Source organism: Narcine bancroftii, chromosome 4 (assembly GCF_036971445.1).
Source record: "Narcine bancroftii isolate sNarBan1 chromosome 4, sNarBan1.hap1, whole genome shotgun sequence".
In the NCBI taxonomy this organism is placed as follows: Eukaryota; Metazoa; Chordata; class Chondrichthyes; order Torpediniformes; family Narcinidae; genus Narcine; species Narcine bancroftii.
The window spans coordinates 234,600,195-234,620,292 of NC_091472.1; the positions used below are offsets into that span (position 1 = coordinate 234,600,195).

The 20,098-nt window shown below is 37.5% G+C and overlaps 1 protein-coding gene across 1 annotated transcript in view; it reads left to right on the forward strand.

Moving 5' to 3' along the window:
• Window positions 1–2,065: 2,065 nt before the first annotated feature.
• Window positions 2,066–20,098, forward strand: part of LOC138762443 (uncharacterized) — a 72,021-nt gene continuing 53,988 nt past the window's right edge. Inside the window, 4 exon segments of the mRNA XM_069936200.1 lie at window positions 2,066–2,143; window positions 3,930–4,193; window positions 17,906–18,071; window positions 19,806–19,988. Coding sequence (XP_069792301.1) covers window positions 2,066–2,143; window positions 3,930–4,193; window positions 17,906–18,071; window positions 19,806–19,988 — 691 coding nt within the window.

A 20,098-nucleotide genomic window follows, 5' to 3' on the forward strand; every position in this document is an offset into this window, starting at 1 on the left:
TTCAATGAGATCCCCCCACTCATTGTCCCAAATTCCAACGAGTACAGGCCAAAAGCTGTCAAACACTCCTCATATGATCACCCTTTCATTCCCAGAATCATCTTTGTGAATCTCCTCTGAACCTTCTCCAACAACAGCACATCCTTTCTTAAATGAGGTGTCTAAAACTGCTCATAATACTCCAAGTAAGGTCTTACCAATGCTTTATAACGTATGATAAATCGTCAGATGAGACCAGAAATAAAAGAACAAATCTAACTGTTGGTTGTCTGCAGGCATGTAACATTGACATCAAAACAAACAGAAGATAAATAAAGATGTATCCCAATTTATGAAAAGATCGTATTCTGGGAAAATGTTTTAAGTCAAAATGTGTAAATCAGAAAAACATTTCATATTAGTTTCAAGGTAACAACTCAGAACTCGAATTTTGCTCAAAATGTTTAAAAGTATATTCATATTGGTATTTGAAATAAAATAATAAAATCATTTATTAATAATTAAATCTTAAATTTACATAAAGTATAAATAATGTATTACTTCAGGGTATTCACTGAAGGAATGTTGCCCATGTTTTTCTCTTTTTTATTGTTTGTTCTTTCATTCTCTTTTGTTCTCTCTCTCTTTCTTTCTTTCTCTCTCCTGATCTCTCACTCTCGCTCTCGTTCTTACCAGCCACTGTTCTCCTCAACCGATCTAAGGGCAAAAAAAAATGCAGGTAGGTGAAGTGAACAGGGAAATTAGGTTAATGCATTAACCTGTTAAGATGCATCTTAGGGGATTTTTCCAGAATATATAGGTTGTATTTCAGTTAGAAAGACAAAATCCAAGTGGAAAGCACATCAATCATAGTTAAATTAAAATAAAGAAAAATAATATCAAATTGCATAAAAACTTATCATTGTGCAAAAGGGAATGATGGATCAGAGTTTAGACAATGCAAGGAACAAAGAACAACTGAAATATTAATGATGAACCTGAGGAGAAAGTTAATACAGTTTCTACAGATATTTTAAAAAGAGCATCTGCTATCTTATTAGCCAATTCTTTTGTGACTTTTTGCAGTTGCAAGCAGCAGGAAGTGGTACTGAGCAAATTAATGAAGATGAGGGCTGAGAGCTTTCAACATCCTGATGGACTTGCCAAAAGTCACCACAGAAGTGGCTACTAAGATAGCAGATGCACTGGTTTTAATTTTCCACAGCTCCCAAGATTCAGACAAGGTTTTGTTCATTTGGAAAATAGAATGTAACTCCTTTATTCAAAAAGGGAAGAAAACACACAAAAAAAGCTATTGGCATTTGCCATACAGAAAGTATGAGGACCCATTTGGGATGTCATTCTCAATGATGTTACCATCAAGGTGTTTGGAGGGTATATCATCAGAATCTGTGCCCAATTATCATTGAGACTCTTGGTCTGGGCTGTGCCCTTATTTGTAAAGTTTTGTCAAAAGGTTATCAGACAGATCAGCCTGACCCTCAAATGCAGGGACCCTTTCTTTGAACGATTATAATTAAGGTCAGAGAGGATGTGAACAAATCCTGTTGGGATCAGGTTTTATTTTCCATGGTTGCCACAGAAAGAAATCTGTGGTTGGCCTTTAATGCAACTGTGTGATGTTTGTTCTCTACCAGCTACGCCTTTCTGCTTCCAAGGCAACCAACTAACACAGAGAGAGAGAGAGAGAGAGAGAGAGAGAGAGAAGAGAGAGTCAGCAAGCTGTCAACTCCAGCAACCAGGTCCTTAGTTTGGAGCTGCTACTGGGATTTGCTACAGTTTGGGATGTCGGACCTCAGATCCACCAGAATTTAATATTCACTCTGATTTGGGATCCATTGGGATTTTTTCCAACTTGATAGAGAATCTGCTCAGGTTTTGAATTCCAGAGGATTCTGTTATACTGAAATTATGGATCTGATGGAATTCAATTCCACCAGTACTGCAGATCAATTGGGCTTCCATTCCAGCAGGATTGTGGAACCGCTGCCTTTCAAAGAGAATTTGTGGAGTGAAAATTAACTCATTCAGAGAGGAGAGAGGAAGTTAAGTTGGAGGGAGCAGCATGTGGAACTTGTCCTTACTGAGCCGAGGCTATGGAGAACTGGTGCACGAGCGCTTGGACGTTTATTTCGAAGCACAGGTGAGACGAATGAGTGTGAATTTGGTGTCTACCTGAACTTACCCACTGTCAGGTCAGTAAGAATGGGCAAGAGAGCAGATGCCACCTGGAGAGTTAGAACACAGCCTTACCACTGGAAGAGGAAGAGATAGACTAGCATTAGTGGGGTTATCAAGACAAGTCAAGTTTATTGTCACAAGTGCAATCTGATGAAACAGCTTTCTCTAGTCCTTGGTGCAAAACATGCAGACACACAACTAAACATAACACACATAAATATTGCTTCATGAATATGGGAGTCTCGGGTGGTTAGTGTGAGCAGTTCCTTTGGTCATTCAGCAGTCTCAGTGCCCATGGTGTTCTTCAGCCTTGAGGTGCTGGCTCTGATACTCTTGTATCTCTTGCCCATTGAGAGCAGATGAAAGATGCTGTGTGCAGGGTGGAAGGGGGACCACAAGATTTTGTGTACCCTCTTCCGGTAGATCACATTGATGGGAGTGGGGGGTAGGGAGACTCCAGTCATCCTCTCCGCCACGTTTATGGTCCTGTGGATTGACTTCTGATTCATTTCTGCAGCAACTGGACCATGATCTGCATTTTTGGGGTTGTATGAGGAACCCCAAAAAATGCAAAGTGCTATAGCCTGCACCTCTCCTCTCAGCCACTGACCTCAAGAGCTATAGCCTGAGATAGGCCTCTGGTGATATCACCATCTAGTAACCTCACCTAAGTACTTTGATAGGACGTGATACATGTGTCCTGAACCGAAGTACATCAGTAGGTCCTGATACTTGTGTCAAGGTCATGATCCTGTTTTTCATCCAAATGCCAGTGTTATTATTAATCAATCATATTCAGTGACAAAAAGAGCAAATCCTTTCTCAGGAACCAAGGAATAGTTACACCAACAGAGTGATGCCCCTCTGAGAATGGGAGCAGGTAGTAATGTCGGAGTTAGCAGGAAGAAAGTGACCTGAGGGCTAGGCTAAAGGAAGAAAAAAAGAGTGGGTCCGGGACAGGTGAGAGAGGGCTCAGGATAGAGCCAGAGGAGGGAAACGATCGAGCAGATTACACAGATTACATATGGGAGCTGCTTCTGAGCCATAGGCTGTGTCAGGATCACATCAACAGACAAGGGACAATGTGCGATATGAAGAGGAATTTTTGATTTTTTTTTTCTTAATTTAGGCATACAGGCCATTGCGGTCCACGAGTCTGTGCCACCCAAATACACCAGTTAACCTTTCCAATTTTTTTTATTGGTTTTATAATAAATACAGTACAATGGAACCGAAACTGAAAATTCAATATATATATCAAAATAAAACTTCAAACATTATAACCAATTAACCTTCAACCCCCCCCCCCCATGGTTTTTAAGGGTGGCAGAGAACCAGGAGGGAACCCATGTAGACATGGGGAGAACGTATAAACTCCTTACAGACAGTGCCAGATTCCAAGCCATACCGCTGGTGCTGTAGTAGTGTTTTTGCTAATTGTGCCTCCCCCAAGAGTTTTACAGAATAGTCAGAAAGTACAAGAGTGGATGAGGAATATTTGGGATCCAGAATGTGTGGCCCAAACGGACCATGGAACTAAACATACTTCTCAAAGGTATGGGATCATTGCCTGAGGGGCAGGATGTCCTAGGCTACAGGGAAAGAGAGCTCTGTGAGCCAGAACAATCAAGGTGTGCTGAAAGACCACATCAAATGCATTTAAATAATTTCTATCCCTAATTAGTGATTCAGCTCCAGTCGCCCCTTCCTTATTCTGTGATTGAATTCCATTGTTTTGACTGTTCCAGGATTATTTTAACTGGAAGGCTTGGAGCAATGCTGATTGTATCGCCTTCAAGATGTGCATGAACAATGGCTGCCTACATGATCGCAGGTCAACAGTTCCCAAAACATTTAGCACACGAAGAGGAGCCCTGGTGCTTTACTCTGAGGTCTTGGCCTTGAAAGCTTGGCAGAAGCAGCATGGAGCAAAGTGGAGGCGACCAGCCAGGCTTCAACTCTGCACTCTGAGTGACTTGGTCAGGGCTGTCCTTGCATATGGACGGACAGAGGTGGGTATGACAAATGTCAGTGGGGACGGGATCAACCGCACTTCGATGGGTCGTGCACTTGATATTCAAGTCAGGCACTGGTTTGGCCATGGTTGTGGATCACAGAGCAGATCAGTCAATTGTTGGCTCCACATGTAGTGGTAGATTTGGGATATTCCAGTGAGCTAGGCGAGTTAGGCAGAGCTACAGACAGGTCTTTTTTTTTTTTAAATTTTTATTTTTCACACCATAAATCACATTAGCCATGATACACACTTTTTCCTTTTCACACATATACAGTGACATTTTCTCCCACCACCCTCCCTCCTCCCAACCCACCCCCCCCCCCCCCATCCATTTAAGGTATACAATCTAGGTTACATTAAACCAGTCAGACAATGTTGTCATTCAACAAAAATACACCAGAAATTCTACTGAGTCCATTCTTTTCTTTCCTTCTCCTTCCATCAACTTAGGTAATGATTGTCCCCGGTAGGTTTTCGCTATTGTATTTAATGTAAGGCTCCCATATTTGTTCGAATATTTCAATATTATTTCTTAAACTATATGTAATTTTTTCTAATGGAATACATTTATTCATTTCTATATACCATTGTTGTATTTTCAGATTATCTTCCAATTTCCAGGTTGACATAATACATTTTTTTGCTACGGCTAGAGTTATCTTAACAAATCTTTTTTGTGCATCCTCCAAATCAATTCCAAATTCTTTGTTTTTTATGTTACTTAGGAGAAAGATCTCTGGATTCTTTGGTATATTGTTTTCTGTTATTTTATTTAATATCTGATTGAGATCTTCCCAAAATTTTTCTACTTTCTCACATGTCCAGATTGCATGAATTGTTGTTCCCATTTCTTTTTTACATCGAAAACATCTATCAGATACTGTTGGGTCCCATTTATTTAACTTTTGAGGTGTAATGTACAGTCTGTGTAACCAGTTATATTGTATCATACGTAGCCTCGTATTTATTGTATTTCTCATCGTTCCAGAACATAATTTCTCCCATGTTTCCTTTTTTATCTTTATATTTAAATCTTGTTCCCATTTTTGTTTAGTTTTACCATTTGTTTCCTCATTCTCCTTTTCTTGCAGTTTAATATACATATTTGTTATAAATCTTTTGATTAACATTGTATCTGTAATCACATATTCAAGGTTACTTCCCTCTGGCAAACTCAAACTGCTTCCTAATTTATCTTTCAAGTAGGATCTCAATTGGTAATATGCCAGCGCTGTATCTCCAGTTATATTGTACTTATCTCTCATTTGTTCAAAGGATAAGAATCTACTTCCTGAAAAACAATTTTCTATTCTTTTAATCCCTTTTTTTTCCCATTCTCTAAAGGAAAGATTATCTATTGTAAAAGGGAGTAACTTATTTTGCGTCAATATTAGTTTTGGTAATTGATAATTTGTTTTATTTCTTTCTACATGAATCTTCTTCCAAATATTGAGGAGATGATGTAATACTGGAGAAGTTCTATGTTGTACCAATTTTTCATCCCATTTATATAATATGTGTTCAGGTATATTTTCCCCTATTTTATCTAATTCTAATCTCGTCCAGTCTGGTTTTTCCCTTGTTTTTTTTTTTTTTTTTTTTTTTTTTTTTTTCGGTTCAACAGTCAATTTATTACACAGCACAAGAATAAAACTTAACAGAGCTCTGGGTCACTCATTAGTTCATAGGTCACTTGCACAGTGAGCTACTCCCCAAGACTGACCCCTATTGTCCAGTTTATATAGGTCAACCTTATCATACAGAACAAAAGTTGTCTTCCTTTGCTAGATCTTTTTGCATAAGGGTTATCACAAGTCATCTCCTGTTTTGCAGATATCTGGGGTGTAGCACTCCCATCTTAATCCTCCAGGCCAGACTATCCTGTTGTGTTGATCAGAAATTAATTCATCCCCAGATATTTCTAATCACCATTCTGTTCTTGTCCGGCCAATTTCTGCTGTTCTCTTTAACACCTCCTCCTGCCTTAATCTTCCTCCTAGACTTGTTTTCCATTCCCTTTGTTTCTTACAGACCATTCTTTGTTCTGATCTGGCCTGTGTCTCCTGTGCTACTCACCACCTCCTTTAGTTTGAGCATTCCTCCTAAATCGTTTTTTTTTTTTTTTTTTTTATTTTTTTTTTTCCACACCATAAATCACAATAGCCATGATATACACTTTTTCTTTTCCACACATTTACAGTGACTTTTTCTCCCTCCCCCCTCCCTCCTCCCAAGCCACCCCCCCACCCCCCCCCCTCTCATCCATTTTAGGTATACAATCTAGGTTGCATTAATTCAGTTAGACAATGTTGTCATTCAACAAAAATACACCAGAAATTCTACTGAGTCCATTCTTTTCTTTTCTTCTCCTTCCATCAACTTAGGTAATGTTTGTTCCCGGTAGGTTTTCGCTATTGTATTTAATGTAAGGCTCCCATACTTGTTCGAATATTTCAATATTATTTCTTAAACTATATGTTATTTTTTCTAATGGAATACATTTATTCATTTCTATATACCATTGTTGTATTTTCAAATTATCTTCCAATTTCCAGGTTGACATAATACATTTTTTTGCTACGGCTAGGGCTATCTTGACAAATCTTTTTTGTGCATCTTCCAAGTCAATTCCAAATTCTTTATTTTTTATGTTACTTAGGAGAAAGATCTCTGGATTCTTTGGTATATTGTTTTCTGTTATTTTATTTAATATCTGATTGAGATCATCCCAAAATTTTTCTACTCTCTCACATGTCCAGATTCCATGAATTGTTGTTCCCCTTTCTTTTTTACATCGAAAACATCTATCAGATACTGTTGGGTCCCATTTATTTAACTTTTGCGGTGTAATGTATAGTCTGTGTAACCAATTATATTGTATCATACGCAGCCTCGTATTTATTATATTTCTCATCGTTCCAGAGCATAACTTCTCCCATGTTTCCTTTTTTATCTTTATATTTAAATCTTGTTCCCATTTTTGTTTAGTTTTACCATTTGTTTCCTCATTCTCCTTTTCTTGGAGTTTAATATACATATTTTTTATAAATCTTTTGATTAACATTGTATCTGTAATCACATATTCAAGGTTACTTCCCTCTGGTAAACTCAAGTTGCTTCCTAATTTATCTTTCAAGTAGGATCTCAGTTGGTAATATGCCAGCGCTGTATCTCCAGTTATATTGTACTTATCTCTCATTTGTTCAAAGGATAAGAATCTACTTCCTGAAAAACAATTTTCTATTCTTTTAATCCCTTTTTTTTCCCATTTTCTAAAGGCAAGGTTGTCTATTGTAAAAGGGAGTAGCTTATTTTGCGTCAATATTAGTTTTGGTATTTGGTAATTTATTTTATTTCTTTCTACATGAATCTTCTTCCATATATTGAGGAGATGGTGTAATACTGGAGAAGTTCTATGTTGTACCAATTTTTCGTCCCATTTATATAATATGTGTTCAGGTATCTTTTCCCCTATTTTATCTAATTCTAGTCTCGTCCAGTCTGGTTTTTCCCTTGTTTGATAAAAATCTGATAGGTACCTTAATTGTGCGGCTCTATAATAATTTTTGAAGTTTGGCAATTGTAAGCCTCCTTGTTTATACCATTCTGTTAATTTATCTAGTGCTATCCTCGGTTTCCCCCCTCTCCATAAAAATCTCCTTATTATTTTCTTTAACTCTTTGAAGAATTTTTCTGTCAGTTGTATTGGCAATGCCTGAAATAAGTATAGTATCCTTGGAAAAATGTTCATTTTAATACAGTTTATCCTTCCTATCAGTGTTAGTGGTAGCTCTTTCCAATGCTCTAAATCGTCCTGTAATTTTTTCATTAGTGGATTGTAATTGAGTTTATATAATTGGCCTAGATTTTTGTTTATTTGCACACCTAGGTATCTTATAGCCTGCGTTTGCCATCTGAATGGGGATTCCTCCTTAAATTTTGAGAAATCCGCGTTATTCATAGGCATTGCTTCACTTTTATTTACGTTTATCTTGTATCCCGACACTTCTCCATATTCTTTCAATTTCTTATATAGTTCTTTTATTGATAGTTCTGGTTCTGTTAAGTACACTATCACATCATCCGCAAACAGACTGATTTTATATTCCCTGTCTTTTATTTTTATTCCTTTTATATTATTATCTATTCTTATCGATTCTGCTAGTGGTTCTATAGCTAGCGCAAACAATAATGGTGATAGTGGGCATCCCTGCCGCGTTGACCTGCTTAAGTTAAATTGCTTTGATACATGTCCATTTACTGTCACTTTCGCTAACGGTCCCTTATATAATGCTTTAATCCAATTAATATACTTCTCCGGTAAACTGAATTTTTGCAATACTTTGAACAAGTAATTCCATTCTACTCTGTCGAAGGCCTTCTCTGCGTCTAAAGCAACTGCTACTGCCGGTGCTTTATTTCCTTCTACTGCATGAATTAAGTTAATAAATTTACAAATATTGTCTGTTGTGCGTCTTTTTTTGATAAATCCAGTTTGGTCTAAATTTACCATTTTCGGTACCTGTTCTGCTAATCTGTTCGCTAATAGTTTAGCTATTATCTTATAATCTGTGTTTAGCAGAGATATTGGTCTATATGACGCTGGTGAGAGTGGATCTTTCCCTTGTTTTAGTATCACTGTAATTATTGCTGTTTTACATGAATCTGGTAAGTTTTGTGTCTCATCAATCTGGTTGATTACATCCAGGAGGGGCGGTATTATTAGGTCTTTAAATGTTTTGTAGAATTCTATTGGGAGTCCATCCTCTCCTGGTGTCTTATTATTTGGTAAATTTTTTATTATCTCTTGTATTTCTACTGTTCCAAATGGTTCTGTTAATTTATTTTGTTCCTCTATTTGTAGTTTTGGTAGTTCAATTTTAGTCAAAAATTCATCTATTTTCCCTTCTTTCCCTTCGTTTTCGGTTCGGTATAATTGTTCATAGAATTCTCTGAAGTTTTCCTTAATTTCTTTTGGATTATATGTAATTTGTTTGTCTTTTTTCCTTGTTGCCAATACCATTTTCTTAGTTTGCTCTGTCTTAAGCTGCCATGCTAAGATTTTGTGTGTTTTTTCACCTAGTTCATAATATTTCTGTTTTGTCTTCATTATATTCTTCTCCACCTTATATGTTTGTAATGTTTCATATTTTATTTTTTTATCCGCCAATTCTCTTCTTTTAGTTGTATCTTCCTTTATTGCTAATTTTTTTTCTATGTTTATTATTTCCCTTTCCAACTGCTCTGTTTCCTGGTTATAGTCCTTCTTCATCTTGGTTGCATAACTTATTATTTGCCCTCTAATGAATGCTTTCATTGCGTCCCATAGTATAAACTTATCTTCCACTGATTCCGTATTTACTTCAAAGTACATTTTTAATTGTTTTTCAATAAATTCTCTAAAATCCTGTCTTTTAAGTAGCATGGGGTTTAATCTCCATCTATACATTCTTGGAGGGATGTCCTCTAGCTCTATTGCCAATAACAGGGGTGAGTGGTCCGATAATAGTCTAGCTTTATATTCCGTTTTCCTAACTCTCCCTTGAATGTGGGCTGATAACAGGAATAGGTCTATCCTTGAGTATGTTTTATGTCTAGTCGAGTAGTATGAGTATTCCTTTTCTTTTGGGTTTTGTTTCCTCCATATGTCCACAAGTTTCATTTCTTGCATTGATTTAATTATAAATTTGGTTACTTTGTTCTTCCTGTTAATTTTTTTCCCCGTTTTATCCATATTTGGATCCAAATTCAGATTGAAATCCCCTCCTATTAGTATGTTCCCTTGCGTATTAGCTACCTTCAAAAAGATATCTTGCATAAACTTTTGATCTTCTTCGTTAGGTGAATATATATTAAGTAGATTCCAAAGCTCCGAATATATCTGACATTTTATCATAACATATCTCCCTGCTGGATCTATTATTTCCTCTTCTATTTTAAATGGCACATTTTTGCTAATTAATATAGCCACTCCTCTTGCTTTTGAATTATACGATGCTGCTGTTACATGTCCTACCCAATCTCTCTTTAATTTCTTGTGCTCCAATTCAGTTAAGTGTGTTTCTTGGACAAATGCTATATCTATTTTTTCCTTTTTCAGTAAATTTAGTAGTTTCTTCCTTTTAATTTGGTTATGTATTCCATTAATATTTAGAGTCATATAGTTCAGCGTAGCCATTTTATATTTTGTTTATCTTCTCTTTCCGTTTTTCCATCATTACCTTTCCTCCTTTTCCATTTCTGTTTTCTTATTTTCAACTCTTTACCAGACAACATTCCTACAACATCCAACATTTTCCTTATTCTCCTATTTCTATCTTCTTTATCCCCAATCTCCCCTTCCCCTCCTGAGTTGCCCTTTATCCCTTGTCGGACAACCACATCTCCCCTCTCCATTTGGATTTGCGAATCCACTCGCAAGCGTCAACTGATTTTGCAGTGACCGCTCTTTTCCCCCACCCAGCCCCCCCCAGAAAAGATTTCGCTTTTTATATGTCACAAAGGTCACTCTTTTAATTCCCTCCTTATTCTCTCTATTCCATTACCTTCTCTTATTAATTCTTGTCTATACTCTCTATGTTTTCCTCTAATTACAGATACTTTCACATATGCCCATTGTCTCTATTCACTCTTATACCTCTTTACCCGCATACATATCAATCGTGGTCATTTTTACCCTCCTTACCCTTCTTCATCCCTCAGTCTATTTTTGTCTTTACCCACATACATATCAATCGTGATAATTTTTGCTCTCATTACCCGTCTTCATCCCTCAGTCTATTTTTGTAATTGTTCTGCAAATTTTCGTGCTTCTTCTGGATCCGAGAATAGTCTGTTTTGTTGTCCTGGAATAAATATTTTCAATACCGCAGGATGCTTCAGTGTAAATTTATATCCTTTCTTCCATAAAATCGCTTTTGCTGTATTGAACTCTTTTCTCTTCTTTAGGAGTTCAAAGCTTATATCTGGATAAATGAAGATTTTTTGCCCTTTATACTCCAGTGGTTTGTTGCCCTCTCTTACTTTTTCCATTGTCTTCTCCAGTACCTTTTCTCTTGTAGTATATCTTAGGAATTTTACTACAATAGATCTTGGTTTTTGTTGTGGTTGTGGTTTAGGGGCCAATGCTCTATGTGCCCTTTCTATTTCCATTTCTTGCTGTAGTTCTGGACATCCTAGGGCCTTAGGGATCCATTCTTTTATAAACTCCCTCATATTCTTGCCTTCTTCATCTTCCTTAAGGCCCACTATCTTTATGTTATTTCTTCTGTTATAATTTTCCATTATATCTATTTTTTGGGCTAGTAATTCTTGTGTCTCTTTAGTTTTTTTATTAGATTCCTCCAATTTCTTTTTTAAGTCTTCTACCTCCATTTCTGCTGCTATTGCCCGTTCTTCCATCTTGTCCATTTTTTTCCCCATTTCTGTTAAGGTCATATCCATTTTATTTATTTTCTCTTCTGTGTTGTTTATTCTTCTTCTTAAATCATTGAATTCCTGTGTTTGCCATTCTTTAAATGACTCCATGTATCCTCTAACAAGAGCAAGTATATCCTTTACCTTGCCTTTCCCTTTATCTATTTCACTGTACTCTTCCTCTTCTTCTTCCTCTGGGTTGACCATCTGTTGTTTCTTTGCTGCCCTTTCCTCCTCTTCTTTCTTGTTTCCATTGTCTTCTGTGGTCTCTTCTTGCTGCAGGTGTTCTGCAGCTGTCGTTGCCGGCTGTGGAGATCGACTCCCCAGCTGGTCCCCCCTCCCGTCGGTGTGTTTTTTTGCATGCGCATCGCGCATGCGCGAGGAGTCGCGCATGCGCGGTTGCGCACTTTTACTCGGCTCTGTGAGCCATTGTTGTAGTTCTTTTTCTACCGACCTGAGGTAGTGGGGCCCTCTCTCCACAGCGGGCCTCTTCGGACAGGTAAGGCCTTCACCTTTTTCCTCCGTTGTCTTCTCTTCCTCTCTTCTTTCCGTTGATTTTGATTTTTCTCCTTTTGTCTCCATCTTCTTTCCACCTTTATATTCACTTTTCTGTAACTTTTATTTCTGTGCCTTTGTGTTTTCCTTTGTTTTTCCCGACTTCTCTGGAGAGGGCTGGAGTTCACCGTCCGGCCACTACTCCATCACGTGACTCCTCCCTCGGTTTTTCCCTTGTTTGATAAAAATCTGATAGGTATCTTAATTGTGCGGCTCTATAATAATTTTTAAAGTTTGGCAATTGTAAGCCTCCTTGTTTATACCATTCTGTTAATTTATCAAGTGCTATCCTCGGTTTCCCCCCTCTCCATAAAAATTTCCTTATTATTTTCTTTAACTCTTTGAAGAATTTTTCTGTCAGTTGTATTGGCAATGCCTGAAATAAGTATAATATCCTTGGAAAAATGTTCATTTTAATACAGTTTATCCTTCCTATTAGTGTTAGTGGTAAATCTTTCCAATGCTCTAAATCGTCCTGTAATTTTTTCATTAGTGGATAATAATTGAGTTTATATAGTTGGCCGAGATTTTTGTTTATTTGTACACCTAGGTATCATATTGCCTGCATTTGCCATCTAAATGGAGATTCCTTCTTAAATTTTGAGAAGTCCGCATTATTCATAGGCATTGCTTCACATTTATTTACGTTAATCTTGTAACCCGACACTTCTCCATATTCCTTCAATTTCTTATATAATTCTTTTATTGATAGATCTGGTTCTGTTAAGTACACTATAACATCATCCGCAAATAGACTGATTTTATATTCCTTGTCTTTTATTTTTATTCCTTTTATATTATTATCTATTCTTATCAATTCTGCTAGTGGTTCTATAGCTAACGCAAACAATAAAGGTGATAGTGGGCATCCCTGCCGCGTTGACCTGCTTAAGTTAAATTGCTTTGATACATGTCCATTTACTGTCACTTTCGCTAACGGTCCCTTATATAATGCTTTAATCCAATTAATATACTTCTCCGGTAAACTGAATTTTTGCAATACTTTGAACAAATAATTCCATTCTACTCTGTCAAAGGCCTTCTCTGCGTCTAAAGCAACTGCTACTGCCGGTGCTTTATTTCCTTCTACTGCATGAATTAAGTTAATAAATTTACAAATATTGTCTGTTGTGCGTCTTTTTTTGATAAATCCAGTTTGGTCTAAATTTACCATTTTTGGTACATGCTCTGCTAATCTGTTTGCTAATAGTTTAGCTATTATCTTATAATCTGTGTTTAGTAAAGATATTGGTCTATATGACGCTGGTAAGAGTGGATCTTTCCCTTGCTTTAGTATTACTGTAATTATTGCTGTTTTACATGAATCTGGTAAGCTTTGTGTTTCATCAGTCTGGTTGATTACATCCAGGATGGGCGGAATTAATAAGTCTTTAAATGTTTTGTAGAATTCTATTGGGAATCCATCCTCTCCTGGTGTCTTATTATTTGGTAATTTTTTTATTATCTCTTGTATTTCTACTATTCCATATGGTTCTGTTAATTTATTTTGTTCCTCTATTTGTAGTTTTGGTAGTTCAAATTTAGTCAGAAATTCATCTATTTTCCCTTCTTTCCCTTTGTTTTCAGTTTGGTATAATTGTTCATAGAATTCTCTAAAGTTTTCCTTAATTTCTTTTGGATTATATGTAATTTGTTTGTCTTTTTTCCTTGATGCCAATACCATTTTTTTAGCTTGTTCTATAAGCTGCCATGCTAGGATTTTGTGCGTTTTTTCACCCAGTTCATAATATTTCTGTTTTGTCTTCATTATATTCTTCTCTACCTTATATGTTTGTAGTGTTTCATATTTTATTTTTTTATCCGCCAATTCTCTTCTTTTAGTTGTATCTTCCTTCATTGCTAATTCTTTTTCTATATTTACTATTTCCCTTTCCAACTGCTCTGTTTCCTGATTATAGTCCTTCTTCATCTTGGTTACATAACTTATTATTTGCCCTCTAATGAATGCTTTCATTGCATCCCATAGTATAAACTTATCTTCCACAGATTCCGTATTTATTTCAAAATACATTTTTATTTGTTTTTCAATAAATTCTCTAAAATCCTGCCTTTTAAGTAACATGGGGTTTAATCTCCATCTATACATTCTTGGAGGGATGTCCTCTAGCTTTACTGTCAATATTAAGGGTGAATGGTCCGATAGTATTCTAGCTTTATATTCTGTTTTTCTTACTCTATCTTGCATACTAGCTGATAACAAAAATAGGTCTATTCTTGAGTATGTTTTATGTCTAGCCGAGTAATTTGAATATTCCTTTTCTTTTGGGTGTTGTTTCCTCCATATATGCAAAAGTTGCATTTCTTCCATTGATTTAATTATAAATTTGGTTACTTTGTTCTTTCTGTTAATTTTTTTCCCAGTTTTATCCATATTTAAATCCAAATTCAGGTTGAAATCTCCTCCTATTAATATGTTCCCTTGCGTATTTGCTACCTTCAAAAAGATATCTTGCATAAACTTTTGATCTTCTTCGTTAGGTGAATATACATTGAGTAGATTCCAAAACTCCGAATATATCTGACATTTTATCATTACATATCTCCCTGCTGGATCTATTATTTCCTCTTCTATTTTAAATGGCACATTTTTACTAATTAATATAGCCACTCCTCTTGCTTTTGAATTATACGACGCTGCTGTTACATGTCCTACCCAATCTCTCTTTAATTTCTTGTGCTCCAATTCAGTTAAGTGTGTTTCTTGCACAAATGCTATATCAATTTTTTCTTTTTTCAGTAAATTTAGCAGTTTCTTCCTTTTAATTTGGTTATGTATTCCATTAATATTCAAAGTCATATAGTTCAACGTAGCCATTTTATACTTTGTTTATCTTCCCTTTCCGTTTTTCCATCATTACCTTTCCTCCTTTTCCATTTCTGTTTTCTTATTTTAAACCCTTTATAAGACAACATTCCTAAAACATCAAACATTTTCCTTATTCTCTTATTTAAAACTTCTTTAGACCCAATCTCCCCTTCCCCTCCTGTGTTGTCCTTTATCCCTTGTCGGACAACAACATCTCCCCTCTCCATTTGGGTTTGCGAATTCACTCGCAAGCGTCAGCTGATTTTGCAGTGACCGCAACTCCCCCCCACCCAGCCCCCCCCAGAAAAGATTTCACTTTTCATATGTAACAAAGGTCACTCTTTTAGTTCCCTCCTTATTCCCTCTATTCCATTTCCTTCCCTTATTAATTCTTGTCTATACTATCTATATTTTCCTCTAAATACAGATACATTCACGTATGCACATTATACATATACACACTTATACTTCTTTACCCACATACATATAAATCGTGGTCATTTTTACTCTTATTACATGTCTTCATCCCTCAGTCTATTTTGTAATTGTTCTGCAAATTTTCGTGCTTCTTCTGGATCCGAGAATAGTCTGTTTTGTTGTCCTGGAATAAATATTTTCAATACCGCTGGATGCTTTAGTATAAATTTATACCCTTTCTTCCATAAAATCGCCTTTGCTGTATTGAACTCCTTTCTCTTCTTTAGGAGATCAAAACTTATATCTGGATAAATGAAGATTTTTTGCCCTTTGTACTCCAGTGGCTTGTTGCCCTCTCTTACTTTTTCCATTGTCTTCTCCAGTACCTTTTCTCTTGTAGTATATTTTAGGAATTTTACTAAAATAGATCTTGGTTTTTGTTGTGGTTGTGGTTTAAAGGTCAATGCTCTATGTGCCCTTTCTATTTCCATTTCTTGCTGTAGTTCTTGACATCCTAGGATCCTAGGGATCCAGTCTTTTATAAACTCTCTCATATTCTTGCCTTCTTCATCTTCCTTAAGGCCCACTACCTTTATGTTATTTCTTCTGTTATAATTTTCCATTATATCTATTTTCTGAGCTAACAGTTCTTGTGTCTCTATAACTTTTTTATTAGATTCCTCTAATTTCTTTTTGAAGTCCTCCACCTCCATTTCTACTGCTGCTTCTCGTTCCTGCACCTTGTCCATTCTTTTTCCCATTTCTGATAAGGTCATATCTATTTTATTCATTTTCTCTTCTGTATTGTTTATTCTTCTTCTTAAATCATCAAATTCCTGCACTTGCCATTCTTTAAATGACTCCATGTATTCTTTAATAAGAGAAAGTAAATCCTTTATCTTGCCTTTCCCTTCTTCTTCTATTTCACTGTACTCTTCCTCTTCCTCTTCTTCTTCCTCTGGGTTGGCCACCTGCTGCTTCTTTGTTGCCCTTCTCTTCTCTTCTTTCTTGTTTCCATTGTCTTCTGTGTTCTCCTCTTGCTGGAGGTGCTCTGCAGCTGTCGTTGCCGGCTGTGGAGATCGACTCCCCAGCTGGTCACCCCTCCCGTCGGTGTGTTTTTTTTCATGCGCGGTTGCTCACTTTTACTCGGCTCAGCGAGCCATTTTTGTAGTCCAATTTCTACCGACCTGAGGGAGCGGGTTTCTCTCTCTACCGCGGGCCTCTTCGAGCAGGTAATGCCTTTTCCTTCATCTTCCGTTGTCTTCTCTTCCTCTCTTCTTACCATTGGTTTCGACTTTTCTTTTTTCGTTGCCATCTTCTTTGCACCTTTATACTCACTTTTCTTTAACTTTTATTTCTGTGCCTTTGTGTTTTCCTTTGTTTTTTCCGACTTTTCTGGAGAGGGCTGGAGTTCACCGTCCGGCCACTACTCCATCACGTGACTCCCTCTACAGACAGGTCTGAGCAGTTACGTAGTGCATTACGTGGAAGGTCAGAGGAGTCCAGGCATGAGATCAATCAGATCTGGATGTTCTAGGTAATCGATCAGATAGAACTTTGCAATCAGACACCATGACAGAAACCTGATAGCCTGAATAAGCTTGAGATTGTCTGATTTCAGAAGCTAAGCAGGCTCAGGCCTGGTCAGTACTGGAGGGGAGACTGCCCAGGAACAACGGATACTGTAGGTTTCTCTGAGGGGCGCTGGACAAAGTGGTGACTCTCTGTCTGCCTTACAGTAGGCAAAAGTTAAAGAATTTCATGTATGTTGATTCTAAATGTAGTATTACATGACAAGAATGGAACCTTTACTTTTGTCTCATATCTGCATTGGGAAAGAGAGATAAAGTAGGAAAAATAAAACAAACTGGAGATATTAGAAACCTGAAATAAAAATATTAAATCTTAATGAAATATCATCAATTTGAAATATTAATTCATATTTATCTCTTCACAGATGTGTGGGTCTGGCTGTAAATTTTTTAAAAATCATTAGCTGGAAGTGTGGAGGACAAATTCATGGAGTGTATGCAAATGATTTTCCAAATGAATATATGAGAAACCACCTTGGAAGTGGTTCTCCAAGGACAGTACATCTCATCACCAAGCACCCATCCCACTCCCCCCTCCCCCCACCCCGACCATGCCCACCTTCGCAGCTAAAGTTGCTCCCATCTGCGCAGTACAACCTTCTTCACCTTTCAGCCTCTCCTCCCTCCAACATAGGCTGTTCCCCATGCAACTCCCAGGTCGGATTAAAAGAAATGCTAAGGTGGATAGGTGTAACTGAGAGGTACATTTGAACTTGAGGAGGTCGTGTTGATCATTAGGAAGGGAAGAGCAATTTAAGCCTGTGAATACTTTGATTTTCCTGATTTGAGGAACACTTTTTATTTTTGAAAGAGACCAAATACCCTCCATCAACAAACCCTCAGCAGTCACCATTGCACACGGTTCAGTGAAATAAATTAATGTTGATGTTATTCCCCCAGAATAGTTCAAGTCCAAACCAATCAGAACCTTATCTAGGGTTCCTCATCGGGCACAAGAGTCATCCTGGGAACCGCAAAATTCGTCCTGGTTACTCAGCGAAGAGGTACCTTACTTGCCTGACTGAGACCTGCAACCCTCACCTCCTACACCAGCTGCAAGGCTCAGGTGAGTCTCAAGTTCAAGTTTAAGTTTATTATCATCTGACTGTACACATACAACCAGATGAAACAGTGTTTCTCCAGCCCTCTGTGCACACATGTAGACATACTGTACCAAAGTGGCATAACTTAGAACAGAAATGTGGAAGGATTTCTTGAGCCAGAGGGTGGTGAAACTGTGGAATTGGTTGCCACAGCTGGTTGTGGAGTCCAGACCATTGGATGGTAGTTAAGGCAGAGATTGATCGGTTCTTGATTAGCCAGGGCATCAAAGGTTATAGGGAGAAAGCCTGGACAGTGGGGCTGAAGTTAAAATAGTTCAGCTCATGATTGAATAGGATAGACTGAATAACCTATTTCTGCTCCTATGACTTACACACACACAATAATCACAAATAGACAATATAAAATAAACATCTATAAATATTTTGAAATAATCTTATTGTATCATTGGAAAGCAATCCAAGATTACAGGATCCCATTCATCAATCTCATAATTTGTGAGAAGAATGCCTTAATCTTCAGTAGGTATTTAAGATTATGAGGGGCCTGGAGAGGGTGGACAGCCCCAGAACCTTTTTCCTGGGGAGACTATACATCAGTTTAAGGTGAGTGGAGAAAAGTTTTTTTTCCACTCCGAGTGGTGGATGCCTGGAATGCATTGCCAGGGGTGGTGGTGGAAGTTGGTACAAGAGGCAGATTCAAAAGTCTCTCAGTTAGGCACATGAATGTAAGAAAAATTGGGGGTTATGTGTGTGAGGTAGGGAAAAATTAAGATGGTTGTGAAGTAGGTTTACATAGGTCAGTACAGCATAGTGGGCTGAAGGGCCTGTACTATACTGTATTGTTGAATATTCTACATTCCCAGCCTGTAAGTCCTGATTTTCATACTCCTGTACCTCCTTCCTGATGGTAGTAGGTCAAAGACTGTGTATGATACATAATAGGGATCCTCAATAATTCTTTAAGCCCTACATAAACAACAATTCCAATGAATGTTGCCTGTTCCATACTGTTTGCGGATTCTGAGCACGAGCATAGGCAGTTGACCATTCCATGTCATGGTCTAAAGTCTGGGCAATATTGCCGAAGAGAAGGTTCTAATCCTTCCCACAGTCTTGGGAAGATTTCTTCCTGATGAGGAATTTTCTCCATTCAGTGCAGACAACATGTTTTGCCAGCTGCCAGGAGGCACTCTAGTCAAGGTATCAGGGCTGCTGGTCCCATAGACTTGTTACCTGACAGCAAAGAGTGCAAAATATAATCCGTCCAATGACCCATTGTTGTTTCTGTTGGGGAAGAATGCTAATGCTCCCTTTATTCTCACTGCCAGTTTCCACAGCAGGAGCAGAAATGTGTGGAAGTTGTATTCTAGTTTAATGACACAAAGACCGTCATCCTTGTAAATCATTCCAGGCAGCATTAAACAGAGAGAGCAATATCTCCACAGACATCATAAATGAGATAAAGACTGAGGAGCAAGGGAGAATGGTGAGCAGTGTGAAGGAGTGAGATTTGGATGGGATACAGTGCCTTTGTGCAATATGGGAAGATGGAAAGGAGATTGTTTCTATTTAAGGAAAGATATGTATGTGTAATGGTGGGAAACAGATAATGGTGAGCTGTCACTGTATGGTATAAAGTGGTATTGGATTACCAGGAGTTAATGTGTACTGAACATGACCTGTTATTTTCTCTTTTACAGCTCTAAGTACAATAGAAATGTCTTTTATCTCCATAGGTTGTATCCGTAATCTGCGCTTACTCCGAGGAATTTCCCTAAACCCACTTCTTCTCCAGCAGATTAAGTGTGACCTTTCTGAGGTGCCCAGTCCATATCAGGTCCTACCCTGCCTCCCCTTTCCTCCCCACTATCAGAAACAGCCATGGTTGGAGGAAGAGGGTGGGGAAGAGAGTGATCCTGATGCAGGTAATTAAATTTTTATCCCATGCCAGAGCTAGTCTGTGTCTTAAATTACACTGCCCAATATTCAGCTGCATATGTGGGTGAGTCACTCCAGGAAATGTCCTGCA